This window comes from Orbicella faveolata, unplaced genomic scaffold (assembly GCF_042242905.1).
Source record: "Orbicella faveolata isolate gen_17 unplaced genomic scaffold, um_ofav_v1 contig_24, whole genome shotgun sequence".
Lineage (NCBI taxonomy): Eukaryota > Metazoa > Cnidaria > Anthozoa > Scleractinia > Merulinidae > Orbicella > Orbicella faveolata.
Window position 1 is genome coordinate 10,524,131 of NW_028301552.1, and position 14,622 is coordinate 10,538,752.

The following is a 14,622-nucleotide window of genomic DNA, read 5'->3' on the forward strand; positions in this document are numbered from 1 at the left end:
ATGTTAATAAGATTTCTGATGCAATAAATGTCTTATTGTCGAGACAAAAGACGAGTTGGTCGCACGCGAAAACCGGTCGACTGGCGTGGACGGGAGCCTCATGAATATTCTTAAGGACAAAGTTCATCTAAAACACAAGCGAAGGGACGTAGGGTGGGAAGGTTTTGTTAATGGCAAAACTTTTAATGAAGACTTTCTGTCTTATTCAAATTTGTCTTCGTGTGAAGAGAAAAACTTTTTTTGGCCGCAGAAATTTTTTCTAAGGTTTACTAAATCGTTTTCCTGAAATTTTCTTGGCTGAGTATATTTTGATTATCAGCCCTACCCTTCCCACAATAATGAATGATGTAACTCATTTCCATGTGGTGACCTCGTGATACAATGGAATAAATTTGCCGCGTGGATCTGTTGTTTTTGTCTTCGTTCGCGCCATTCCAGTATTGTTCTTGGACCTCGTTGTAGGTTGACTGAAGAGTCCTGAACAGTTCATTTTGCCTGTTCAAGTGAGCAGTCCGTTGCAAGATGTCTAACGAAGTGGAATTCAACAGTTTAACCAAAGATGATGTTAAAATCAGATTCGAGGATCCTTCTGGTGTTCCGTCGAAACCAACGGACGAAGAAGTCGCGAAGCACAGAAAAACACGCTTGATCCTCGTGGTGTTGTTCGCCGTGGCCGTTGTGGCGATGGTGGTAGTAGCGGTTATTATTATTATCGTAGCTCCTCGGTGTGAAAAGGCAGAAGAAGTGACGGATACGATGGACGAGAACTGGTGGAAAAACGCCGTCATCTACCAAGTGTACCCGTTGTCTTTCAAGGATTCAGATGGCAATAAATATGGTGATTTGAAAGGCATTGCTGAAAAGATGGATTACTTCACTGAACTGGGAGTTCATGCTCTTGGATTAAGCCCGATCTACCAGTCTCCAATGGCCGATGCTGGCTACGATATTTCGAATTACACCGCCATCGACAAGGAGTTCGGAACCATGGAGGAGTTTGAAGATTTTCTCAAAGAGGCTCACGAGAAAGGATTCAAGATCATAATGGAGTTCGTTCCAAACCACTCTTCAAATGAGCATCCTTGGTTCGAAGCAAGCAAGAAGTCAAAAGAAAAAGAAAACAAATTCAGAGACTATTACATTTGGCGTGTCGGGGCCGGAAAGGACAAACCACCGAACAACTGGATCAGTGTGTTTGGTGGAAGCGCGTGGACCTACGACAACACAACAGAGCAGTACTACCTTCACCAGTTTCACAAAGAACAGCCCGATCTAAATTTGAGAAATAAAGAAGTCAAAGAAGAACTGAAGAAAGTTCTAAAGTTCTGGCTCGACAAAGGAGTCGATGGATTTAGGGTGAACGCTGCGCAATTCTTGCTTGAAGACGACAGTTTTAAAAATGAGTCAACAAATGGCAACTACAACAAGTCTGCTCCCACATACGACATGCTGGATCACACACTCACATACGGTAAGAAAGTGAAACTCTATAATGGCCTGCCTTCTAAACTCCAGATAGTACGCAGCTCTTACAAGGTCTCTCCTGATTGGCTCGATCAAACAATCGGAAACAATAGGGTACTTAAAATTCAAAATGGCGGACGATAATCGCGAAGCGCGAAAGTGAACAGAATGAGTTGTTTTGGAGCGGTATGTTTTCCTCTTCAGTTTTTAAAAGCCTGGCAACGGTTAATCTATAAACAAAGAATTATAACAGGTTTGCATCGCGTTTCCATTTTGGCGTTTTTGCGTTTTAAGCGCAGATTTTCTCTACGCATTACGCGTTAAGGATTATTGAAGCAGATTATTTTCCACGAATTATCAAACAGCACTAAATATTAAACTTATTTGCAGATGATTCTTGCAAATGTTACCAGAAGTATTATTTTAGTTTAAGTAAGCTTACATTGTGAGTACAAACATAGTAGAATTTTGAGCTATTATTTACCCCAAGTAATTAAATGAATAATATTCGATCGCGTGTGGTGTTTGGAGGTTTTTATAGAATAATACACTTCATCAAGAACTAAACGTTACAAAATGCAAACAGAATTTCCAACACAATCCTAGTTTAAACCCCGCTTGATTAAAAATTTATGGCATTTTCTCTGCAGAGGGTAGAACACCAACTTCATTAAAGTTGATGATTAATTTTTCATCAAAGTGTAAAGCCTTGCTCAATCCTTAGGAATTACTGATCACTTCAAAGAACATCATAACAAAATAAATGCAAACAAATAATATTAAATCAAGATGGGGATCTTTTATAAAGTAGCTAGCCAAGTTTTTGTAGGGCTTTTAATTTACCAGATCAGTAATTTTTTGTCATTTATGATGCTGTCTTGTTGGAGAGTTATATCAAAATCATTGAAAATCAGCTTAACTTTTCACAGAGTTGTAACACCAGATACAGCTTTCTGTTCATGAAATCATTCTTTTGGACACCTGCATAATAAAGATGCCTTCCTTTTATGGATAATTTACAGAGGCAGGTCCAGAGATGTTCAGGGAGGATGGGTGAGGGAATTTTTTCAGCCATAAGGGGGGACCTACCCTTGGTAAATATAGGCAAACTCATTGCTGTGGACACCTCTATGATAAAGACACCTCCTTTTCATAGATAATTTATAAAGGCAGGTCCAGAGATGTTCAGGGAGGACGGGTGAGGGAATTTTTTCAGCCATAAGGGGGGACCTACCCTTAGTAAATATAGGCAAACTCATTGCTGTGGACACCTCTATGATAAAGACACCTCCTTTTCATAGATAATTTATAAAGGCAGGTCCAGGGTTGTTCAGAGGGGGAGGGGGTGGTTGAGGGAATTTGTTCAGCCATAAGGGGAAACCTACCCCAAATATTGCTCTAATTAGCTCTAATTGTAAGGATGTTGAATACTTTCTTCCACTGATGGGTCTGTTTCATCAGAGTGACCTTATTAATTTTGTTCAGATTTGACTGCATATTTTATTTGTTATTTAATTTGTTTACAGCAGTTTTCGATTGAGTGTTGTAAAACCAAAACCAAACAGTTACTTACCAGTGACACTAATTAGCCAATCTAAAATATTGCAAAACCAAAGCCAAAGTTATTGCCTGATTACTTTTGCCACTCAATTGAAAACCACTCTATTATATTTAATATTTAATTTGTTTTCTGGTTCGGTCTCCTTTTTGTGATCAAATGCCCTTGTCCCTATGTACTAAGCTGGGTGTTAACCAAGGCATTTTCTCATGAATACTGAAATTAGGTGAAGTAAATTTGGAGTAACTTTGTACTGTTAAGTTTGATGCAATGAATTAATTTTAAAAAAATGTGAAAAGAAACCAAGGTTATATAAACAAAGCCACTTAAGCTTAGCTTTCAAACTGTTTATTCTAAATAGAAACCTGATGCAATTTTAGCAATTCATAGACATAATGTCTCAGCAGAGCAAAACCTAAGGTGGGCAGTAACATGATAGTATTCAGTGAGGGATGTCCCACAAGTATTTTGATGTCCATTATTTCCAATATTTTGTATAGCAAATTCCTTTGCATTTTCATTTGGCAGGATTTTTTCCACCAAGTTCTGTTTCAAATTTAGTTTCTAAAGTTTCTGACATGGACAAACTAGTTTGATGTCTGCCAGTTGACTCTGGTGCTCTGGTGCTTGAGGGATTGGATATGAGGACTTTGCAGACGAGCTCCCAGTTGAGGATCTTGAAGGATCTTCTTTCCTTACTATCACCACAACTCCATCCTCAGGACTATCTTAATTTTTTTCTCACTTTATCGTCATCATCTGCTCTCATCACGTCAGTAGGCACATAAGGCTGCCATGGTCTCAATCCAGCACTGTCCTTTTTGCGCACCCAGCCTTGTTACTTTGTTTCTACGCAGGCTTTCCCCAAGTGGTCTCGGTTCTCCCTCTCGCCCTTCTTCCTGCTGGTACCTATCCCAATGCTGTGAAGTAGTCAGTCATTTACGCCCTGTCTCCTTAGTACTTGTCCTAACGAACTTAGTCCTTGTCCTAACGAATTCTACCTTCTACATCACACCTTGTAATTTACGTCATCAATTTTAGTGGATGTTTTTAAAATTATTTGAGGGGAGGGGGTGTATACACTGTTCATCAGTCGATGATTAACTGGTGGTTGTCGAGAAGTTATTTTCAATTGGTAGTTGTAATGCGTTTAAGTGGCCGTCCCCGTTGTGGACAGGTGGCTGTTGTGAATATATGGACTGTCCGCTGGGACAACAAAAAGTGAATGTTGTTAGAGAGGGGGCCGTTACAGGAGGTTCAACTGTAATCATGCTGTTTTTTGGTGTTGTAATTGCGCCCTGAACACCTCACTCACTGACAAACAGTGTTAGGTACTTTTCCATGTCGATGTTGGTTAACGTATTGTACTAGCCCTACAAATTAAATTCATTAAATTGCAGTCCAACCTTTTCCAGCAATTCTATCTTGGATTGTATAATTTAGTTTCCTGAGAATTTCATCCTTTCTGAGAATTGGATTGATTCCAAATTTACCTTTAACCTTTTCCAGTGTTTCCACCCACTTGTTCTTAAACTGTCCTGTGTTTCTTTTTGGCTTATCCAAATGATCCGACAATACCAGGTGAAAGTTTTCCAAAAGCATGTATGCTCCCTTTTTAAAAGTAAACCACGGCATTAGATAATCTCTGAAAAGAGAGCTATACTCCATTTCAAGAAACCATTCACAAGAGATTCTGAGTGCCTCGTTTAGAGAGAAATTTTCGTTTGCTTCACTATGATGGCAGGCAATTTAAAGCCAATTTTACCAGCCAGACAACACAAAGCTTAGAAACATTTAAATGCCTAGGGTTGTCCAGGTGCGTCAAAAAGCCCACCAAAATGCTTGATGGAAGTCGAGTCAAAATAAATATAATATAAGACTGGCATAAATCAAGACAAACATGAAAGACAAAAAAACACAGTATCTTTAACACTTAAGAATAAAAAGCAGCGATATTAAAGAATGACGTTTCGACAGCTCCATGCCATCATTCTCAAATTCAAATAAAATACGTTATGTGAGTTCGTTATATAGTGAATGTTCGTGTGAAGGTCTCAGTGCATGTGATTAAGAGATAAAAATAATCGATGAGTAAAAATAGAAATATCAAGTGTGGTGCGCTTGAACTGTCAAATAACTGTCATTGTTCGTGAACGAACAATGCGTTGTTTATGAATACAAATGTGATCTGTGCGACGCAGATTATGTGGGCTATACATGCCGACCGGCGTCGACAAAACCTGGATCGGACCAGACCGGATCACGGATTGGATCACGGACCGGATCACGGATCGGATCACGGATCAGATCACGGATCGGATCACGGATCGGATCACGGATCGGATCACAGACAAAAAAAGGTTTTAAAGAAAAAAAAATCCCCCCAAAAATCAAATCGTTTATAAGATAATAATAAATAAAAAATAAAAGTGGAAGACTAAATATGTTAAATGAAAATAAGAATCCCGAATTTGACGCAATAACATATTAATTACAGAGAATGACAAGAGGTCATTTAAAAAGCCAAATAACCGCTTAATTTACAACGAATTTAAATTGTAATGAACAGGCAGATGTAGTTATATTTGAACGTTAGTTGGCTCGACGCTTGCGTGAACCTCCCATTCTCGTTTTTGAAATTGTTGTTCGTATCAGTAGCTAATTCTCGGCTACATTTTCGTGTCAGATGTGAGCATTACAGTTGGCGTTACAGTTAATGAGAAAACTTACGTACGAAAACTTATGGACATGGCTTGCTTTAAAGGAGCTACGTCACGATTTGCGCGTCTTGAAAAAACTAGCCTAGTTTTTCAAGTTCGTCATTTGCAGCCCTCGTTAATCTTTGCCATCCTCAACAATCCTCATTCCGTTTTGATTTGTTCTTGCCTCTTAAGTGTTTTCTATCCTAGAACACGATCATTTTAAGGTTTTATTCTATTTAAAGGCAACTCTTTACGACCCCAAAAATGACTTTCCGCATCTAAGTCTTACTTACTTACCTACTTACTTACTTACTTACTTTCCTACTTGCTTGCTTGCTTGCTTGCTTGCTTGCTTGCTTGCTTGCTTACTTACTTACTAACTCTAAAAATCGTGACGTAACTCCTAAAATGTTGTTTATTCTCGGGTTGCGTTATCGTTCACACTATCGATGTCATTCCTATAATTTTTGTGAAACAGCTATATTTCCTTGAAATACAACTGGTTTGTTTCGTTTTATTCCAGTGCGAAATATCGTATTCCAAACTCACCTCCGTGTAAAAATATAGACTTGTCTCAAAAACGAAAATTGTTTGAAATCATCAGGTGTTTAATTTTTTCAGTGTTTTCAGTTTTTGTGTTTCGATTCATACGTTCGTCCTATTATTAACATGCTGACTCGTTTTATGACAGTTTACCTTTGATGCAAGTGAATATACGAAATATCATTTATCTGAACTGCGGAGAAAGATATGAAGACATGATTGATCATCGCAATTATACACACAACTTAAGCAGTCGTGAAATTAAAGCCTGAAAAAAATTCAGGCCTGAACGGGACTCGAACCCATGACCTCTGCGATACCGGTGCAGTGCTCTACCAACTGAGCTATCAAGCCAAGTGGGAGTTGGTCACATTGTGAGTTCGTAATATACCCGTAGATGGTGAAGAGTGCAAGTGAATATACGAAATATCACATATTGAACTGCGGAGAAAGATATGAAGACATGATTGATCATCGCAATCAAAACCCAACAGCCTCAAAAAAAGTTCATCTGTGACCAGCTCCCAGTTGGCTTGATATTATAAAAGAATAAAAGAATATCACACCTGAATTAAATAAAACGTTCTGCTCACATTAGTCACTCTAGTGTAATTTGCTCAACAAACTTTTGATTTTTGCATTTTTTTCCTTGATCCTATCCGTGATCTGGTCCGATCCAGATTTTGTCGACGCCGCATGCCGACACCTATTTCAGCACATTAATGAGCACAAGCATTCTGTCATTGGTAAACACCTGCGGGACGTACACAATCTGAGGAACAAAGATCTCCGTAACCAATTTACAATCCTCAAGAAATGCCGTCGGAAACTGGATTGTTTAATTTATGAAATGCTCTTCATCAAAAACAAAAAACCAACACTTAACACTCAATCTGACTCCGTTAAAGCAAAACTTTTTATTTGACAGTTCAAGCGCACCACGCTTGGTATTTTTATTCTTATTCATCGATTATTTTTATCTCTTAATCATATGCACTGAGACCTTCACACGTTCATTCACTATATAATGAACTCACATAACGTATCTTATTTGAATTTGAGAGTGATGGCATGGAGCCGTCGAAACGTCATTCTTTAATGGTCTCTAATATCGCTGCTTTTTATTCTCAATTGTTTATCGAAAACCTTAGTTATTAGAATCTTTAACACTGTTTGAAAAATATAGTAAACACAGTCAACTATTAAGCGGCCACCCCTTATCAAGTGGCCAGATATCGACGACATTCCGACGTCGCAAATCAAAAAACAACGTTATCAGTTTTAGTGCAAAAACCGGGTAAAATGGTCCACTACGCCTATAATTGATCAAGGTCCATTTCTAGGCTTCGCCCATAATTAACATCCAACTTTTCATGGCAGCCAAAAAGAACATACAGTGCAAAAAGTAGCCAGTGTAAAAGGGCCGAGAAAAACAGAAAGGAAAGGGGCAACAAACAAAATTGAGAACGGTTAATGGCAAGAAAAAAAAGTCCAAATTTTGGCTTATGCGCATGCCCGGAATGGAAATTTTGCTCAATTTTGTAACAATCTTCGAAAAATCTCTCCTTTTAGTGAAAAAAAAAAGCTTTCTTAGGAAAACTTAGGCTTATTTAGCATCATGGCAGCTAAAAGTTCTGACTAAACGGTTAAAAACGGTATTTTTTGGCTAAAGTTTGGTATCCAAAGGGTTAATAGAATGAATGTATTTTATGCTAAACAAACTGAAATGATTAAGCGAAAGAAAACTCAATTTTCAATTTATGTTGTAAATTACAGTTGGCTTTACACAGCTTTCTAAGCTGGGCGTACATTCTCTAGATGGACATTGCAAAACACCTCTCTAGAGACCACTGAATCAGCTGTATTTATCGAGGTTTCAAATTGACTTTAGTCAACATGCAGTTTAGTTTAATCGGGCTCTTTCAGGTTTCAAGCTGACTTTATTCAACCTTCTTCAGAATTGTATCTCGAATGATGCAACCACGTATTTTGTTAGTATAAATAGAGTGCTCTTATCCATGCAAGACGATTTACAGCGAAGATTTCGGTTGAAGATGGAGAGAGAAGTATAGTAAACATCTGCAATCCTATCCAATGTCCTTATTTCAGTACAAACAGATCCAGTTGGTACCTTGGAACCCAGAATCAAGCGCACAAGTTTCCAGCCTGTAGGCCTCTCAACGTCCATTTAAATCGTAATTTAGAATTTAGCGACAAAACCTATTCTTACATATTTTGGTCGAACAATATCTAAAAACTAATTAGAGCAACAAGGCAACAAGGGCAACATGGGCAACAAGGACAACATGGGCAACAAGGGCAACAAGGGCAACAAGGGCAACATGGGCAACAAGGGCAACATGGGCAACAAGGGCAACAAGGGCAACAAGGGCAACATGGGCAACAAGGGCAACATGGGCAACAAGGGCAACAAGGGCAACAAGGGCAACAAGGGCAACAAGGGCAACATGGGCAACAAGGGCAACAAGGGCAACAAGGGCAACAAGGGCAACAAGGGCAACAAGGGCAACAAGGGCAACAAGGGCAACATGGACAACAAGGGCAACAAGGGCAACAAGGGCAACACGGGCTACACGGGCTACATGGGAAACAGGGCAACAAGGGCAACAAGGGCAACAAGGGCAACATGGGCTACCAGGCTACAGGGCTACAGGGCTACAGGGCTACAGGGCTAAAGGGCTAAAGGGCTACAAGGGTAACAAGGGCAAGAAGAGCAACATGGGACACATGGGCAACAGGGCAACAAGGGCAACAAGGGCAACATGGGATGCAAGGCTACCAGGCTACAGGGCTACAGGGCTATAAGGGCAACAAGGGCTACATGGGCTACATTGGCTACAAGGCTACTGGGCTACAGGGCAACAAGGATAACTGGGCAAATCTTCATCCTTACTTTATACCTTTGCATGAAGCATCTTTTATTTCAAGAAAGTAACAAAGAACTTCAAGGCTAAACTAACTTAAATCAACCTATGCATTCGATCTACGTTCCTGATATCCTTTCCCATCGAAATCTTTTTATATTTCCTTCTATATTTATTTCTTGGTATTCATTTCTTATTATATTTTTAATTAATCCACTTCTTATTGAATATTTTTTCATCCTAAAAACTACGTCGACCAATCAGAGCGAACCTTGTAAGAGCTGCGTACCGCCTCCTAAACTCCTCTGATACGGTAGTAGCGATTTTTTTTTTTTGAATGAAATTATGAATGCAGCTTGTTACCATAACATTAATTAAGATTGAGAGACCGATGGAGCAACAATTTCGCGCCACATAAGCTTATAAATATTTTGCTTATCGAAAGAGAACAAAGATGATAACAAAGCTGATCTTTGTAATTTAATTATCAGTGAGGGATCTTTTTTTTTTTTACCTATTTTGGTCCCAGACAACTGAATGGCTGAAAGGATGCTGCCGATGCCCAGCCCCCTACACGCCTGATTTCAACCCGATTATATGTATAGGGAAAGTCCTCCGATATTTTGCTGCTTGAAAATACCCTTTGCTGTCATCTCAGCAGTCTGAAATTCTGAATTCTGGAATTTGATTGGTTCGTGTAAATGCACCAGGCATTTTTTTTTTACAAGAGTTAAACATCATTCACATCCCCTTGCTAGAAAATTTAGGTGTTGATTCATTTTAAACTATATGGGCTGTGCTACAACCACATTTGAGAAACACACCATAGAGATTAACAGACTGAGTTTCAGATAATGAAAGTTATTAGCAAAAAACTTGTGTCCTCACTCAGGCATACACCCCAGTATTCGCATGGATTTGTTACTCTGTATTTTTTAAATAACAACAGTTTCAGCAAGTTTTGCCTGTGATTGAGTTGCAAGTCTTGTCTACATTCAGCTACTCAAGTGTACTGAGAATGAAGGCAACAGACATTCTCAGACCAATTTTTTATAGAAGATTGTGTTTGTACCAGTTTGAAAATATGGTTCATAGGAGAAATGTATTTCAAGACTGATAAAAATATTTACATTTTGATCTGTGACTGTCTGATAATTCTCTTTCCTTTTTTAAAGATCTTGATGGCAATCGAGACATCTTAAGTGAATTCCAGAAAGTGCTAGATGAGTATGATAGTCATCCCATTCTGATTGTTGATGTAATGGGATCCTATGCTGAAACTTCCAAATATTATGGTATGTCAGACATCCCCATCAACTTTGGTTTGATCAACAAAGTAGACAGACAAGGCATGACACTAGCACAAGGCATAAGTAAAACTGTGGAGGAATACCTGGCCAGTGTTCCTGAAGGAAAGACACCCAACTGGGTTATTGGTGATCACAATAATGCACGTGTAGGCAGCCGATTGGGTGAAGACAACAGATATGCAATGAATACCCTTGCACTTACCTTACCTGGAGTGGCAATGACCTACTATGGTGAAGAGATTGGCATGTTAGATGGTAACACAACTAATCCAAAGGACAAAGAGAGAACTCCCATGCAGTGGAACAAAGAAGCACATGCTGGTGAGTAACTCTGTTTACACGAGAAAGCATTCTTACCTTTAGTAGTAGGATGGATTGACCAAAATATGGGACCCCTTCTAGTTTCCTGAAAGCAGCTACTGTACAGAATCCTCTAAAAGTTGTAATTATGTGGATGTTGTAAGAGAGCTGGACCACTAAATACAAGGAATGTCATTTTTTGAACTTTGCGGTACCTAACATTCCCAGATCTCAGTAAAATCCAAAATGTTATTTCTGTGAGTTCATTCTAATTTCTGTTCTGGTTTGTTTGCAGGTTTCAGCACAGCTGAACCATGGTTGCCTGTTGCTTCAGACTATCTTACCATAAATGTGGACTCAGAGAAGGGTGACAATGAATCATACTTAAACAAGTACAAAGAACTTATTAAGCTAAGGAATAACATTGCCTTTGTCAGTGGTGAATTTAAGGTTGTGCATGTCGATACTCAGGTGCTTTCCTATGTTCGCAACCATGGGGATGAATATTTCCTTGTTGTCATCAACTTTAGCGACAAGATTTGGGATCGTGATCTTGAGAAGCTGTCTGGCTTAGGCACCGTGGTATACGATACTCAATCAAAGCTGGCTGGCGAAGGAAAGGTAGATGTGAATAAGCTTAAGCTTAATGTGGGCCAAGCTGTTATTGTGAAAAATGGAGACGAGAAGTGGCACTTTTCTTAGGAACGTTCTACAATGTTGGTCAATAACACAGTTTTCCAAGTTAATTTATCCATATTTGAAATCATGCTTTTGTATTATGTTCAAACAAGGACATGTTTCTCTGTGGTGGTCATTCATGTTAATTGGGGTTCAAGCTTCCAAAGCAGACTGCAACATCCTCAGTTGAATGTATCGTAGTATTATTTTATTTCCTTCCGTATTTTTTGAGGATGTTGTATTTTGTATCTCATTATTACTCCTTGTAAGCAAAGCCTTGGCAATGCATTAGCATGTAAAAAAAGCTATACAATGGATTGACATTTTGAAGTTGTCATCACGCCATTATCAAGTTTTTTTTTAATCAATTCCAAGTTGACAAGGGTGTCATAACAACTCCAAAACGCTGTTCCATTTTATGGCATATTTTACATGACTATAACTCCTCTTAAAGAAATTCTGGATTATTTTTTAAATTATTAGCATTCACATTCGTAAGGTGTAGTATGCTGTCGTCGATGCAGTAGATCAGTATTTAAGTTAATACTACTTTACTCAGGGGAAGGGGCTGGCCAGATGGTCAGTTCATTGGCCGGCACACTTTGGGTAGTGGCATGTTTTCTTGGATTGTGTTCTCAGGAACAAATTCTCACCTCACAGTGTCTTGTCTCCTGCTAGGTGTGTGTATATAAACAAATGGGTATTGAACAGGAAAAACAAAAAGGCTGGTGGGTGGAGGGGAGGAAACTTTATTGGCAGACTTACTTATACTATAGGATTGCTTCATACTACAAAAACCAGTTTTGAGCACTGTACACTGATGCAACAACATAGTTTTTTGGCTTAGTAAAACCATTACAATGGCTTAGATCTACCCTCTACAATTACATGTAGACTGAAAGAATGTTTTCCACTTAGAATTTGTGATTTCTCAGAAAACATTTCGTTATTCACCAGCAAACTTTTGCAAGTCTACCAGTAAAGTTTTGACTCTCCTCTCTGAGGCAAAAGTGCTCACGAATTAAAATTTGCTGACAAATTAAGACGTGTGATGTCAAAATGATAAACATTTCTTCCATGCAAATTAGTGTCCCTCGGAAGAAAATGAATGTTGTAATATTAATTAATAATTGTTATTTATATTGTCTTTGTTGAAATGTTGGAATGTAATTTTCATATTAGCATACAAATTTACTCCACTTAAAAGCACATGTTAAAGTTAGCAACAACCAGACTAATTTTGATTTAAAAGGAGATCATCCTGACTGGTACTGTACTTTGATGATTATGGGCAGTAGCTTGCTACAAATTTGCTCTATCTTGTAGTCGAAAATATTTCCAACAACGGCGAAGGTAAAAAAAATATCAACTTGAAAGATTCTAAATTGTGAAATGGCAGTTTTAATTTCTCAATATCTTATCACAGATTCAATCCAACTTCAAACTTGCAATGCTATACTTCTCCAAAAAACGTGTTCTAATTTTCTCTGTAGGATATTTTTATCCAATAAATTATTATAGTTCATGGTAGCATTTGGCAATCTTCTATGGAAATCAGAAACTAGGGGTTTATAATTAGCTGGGAAGCTGACTCTTGAAGTGAATAATAATGTATTCCAACTTGACATCATAACTGAAGAGTGAAGGGTCGTACGCCACATCCACTGTTACCTGTACCAAAAACCCTGCGTAACTAGGGGTTATTCAGAGCATGCCTTGATAACATTCAAGTCAAGTTGGGTAACGTGGAAACTGTTTGTATTATTGTATTTTCTCCGACTAAGACTTTTTTAGTTGGAGTGTTAGATTGGCTAGGATGTGAGACTCCAAAAAAATGTACTTGTATTTTTTCTCATGAATCTGTTAACAGTAGTCCTGCCTCTAGTATTACCTCTCTATCATAAATATTGCAAATCATTCATGATGTCATGGGAGAAATGACCATGTTAGACATCCAGAAAATGATTGAGTATTGTTGGTTATTAGGTGGGTGTAGTTACACAATACAACTTTCTTGTGTTCAATTTGGTTCCATTTTGGCAAGTTTGACTTCTCAGTAAATCCTATGAGAACCTTAATTTGTGATCACTCATGGACTAGAGTGGTTTTCAATTGAGTGACGAAAGTTATCAGGTAATTACTTTGGTTGCGGTTTTACTATGGTTTGAGATTGGCTGAGTAGTCTAATATATTGGAAAGAAATAATTGTTTTGGTTTACAACATTTAATTGAAAACCTCTCTATTGCTGGTAAGATCTTTAAGTTTTGAGTCTCATTCAAATATGTTATTAAGCAATTATCTCAGATGGTCCAAATGTGAAACTATTGAATTGAAACTTATTAACTTTGTTATATTTTAAACTCTACTGAAAACAAGACAACAGGCAAGGCTAGAATTTAATAATAAAGTAAGGTTTATAAGTAAAACAAACATAATTATTATTCTAGAATATTTCAAGTTTGTTTAGCTAGGTGCTGCCTGGACAGGAGAGATCCTTTGTAAAATTGGAAAAAAACTTCCTGATTAAAATTGTTGCAACTGTTGATAGTCTCATTGTGTCATGTTTTTGTCTATTAAACATTAAGTTGATACAAGTGAAGAACAGGAATCTTCTTGACAATCATGCTTTTTTAATGTCTCTTCCAAGCTCTTGGTGGTTACTGGTTCATTGCAAGAATGATTATTTTTGCCATTTTGAAATGTTGCCTTTGACTGCTGGACAAAGGCTACTCATTTTGGGTGGTGAGGACAAGATTTCTATTCATTAAACCCTTTTGTTGTAACACTACCAAGGGGACTTATTGCGTTAACCAAGGTAGATTAGGTTTCTCATTAAGTGCCGGCCGCTGGCTAGGTTACTTCAATTCTCAGCCACCTACTTTTCGAGAAATAATTTGTGTGGAAGTTATAAAGTAGGGAAAACATATTAGGTTTTTTGGAATGTGATGGAACTTTGACCGTCCTTGTCTCAGGACAGTCAAGGCTGTAGCTAGATAGGGGGCATGGGTCAGGGTGTAGTGCACATTTTCAGTTATGCTAGCGTTGTAGGATACAAATTTTAAAGAAGTCCTTGTAATCCCTTAATATAAGATAAAAGGCCAACTGAGAAAGAAAGGAGACAGTCACTTGCCTCAATACATGGGCTACTACTTTGATGACTAAGAAACAGTTTTGAAATGAT

At 38.1% G+C, this 14,622-nt stretch overlaps 3 protein-coding genes across 3 annotated transcripts in view; 2 read left to right on the top strand and 1 right to left on the bottom strand.

Annotated features, from left to right (window-relative positions):
- The window catches only part of LOC110061010 (polycystin family receptor for egg jelly-like), a 353,714-nt gene that overhangs the window by 210,152 nt on the left and 128,940 nt on the right, over nucleotides 1-14,622 (bottom strand). The window lies entirely within an intron of this gene.
- Nucleotides 398-13,984, top strand: LOC110043223 (maltase A2-like). The gene is made up of 3 exons (XM_020748665.2): nucleotides 398-1,471; nucleotides 10,328-10,783; nucleotides 11,058-13,984. The coding sequence occupies exons 1-3, from the start codon at nucleotides 523-525 to the stop codon at nucleotides 11,462-11,464; spliced, it is 1,812 nt and encodes a 603-aa protein (XP_020604324.1). The 5' UTR covers nucleotides 398-522; the 3' UTR covers nucleotides 11,465-13,984.
- Nucleotides 1,478-10,344, top strand: LOC149110368 (uncharacterized). Its single transcript, XM_089291701.1, has one exon. The coding sequence runs from the start codon at nucleotides 8,556-8,558 to the stop codon at nucleotides 8,961-8,963; it is 408 nt and encodes a 135-aa protein (XP_089147827.1). The 5' UTR covers nucleotides 1,478-8,555; the 3' UTR covers nucleotides 8,964-10,344.

Excerpts from the sequence above, each read along its gene's own strand:
- LOC110043223 (XM_020748665.2), top strand. The coding sequence starts at position 523 with ATGTCTAACGAAGTGGAATTCAACAGTTTAACCAAAGATGATGTTAAA. Across the intron at positions 1,472-10,327 it reads GGATCACACACTCACATACG|ATCTTGATGGCAATCGAGAC; the intron begins GTAAGAAAGTGA and ends CCTTTTTTAAAG. Across the intron at positions 10,784-11,057 it reads GAACAAAGAAGCACATGCTG|GTTTCAGCACAGCTGAACCA; the intron begins GTGAGTAACTCT and ends GTTTGTTTGCAG.
- LOC149110368 (XM_089291701.1), top strand. The coding sequence starts at position 8,556 with ATGGGCAACAAGGACAACATGGGCAACAAGGGCAACAAGGGCAACAAG.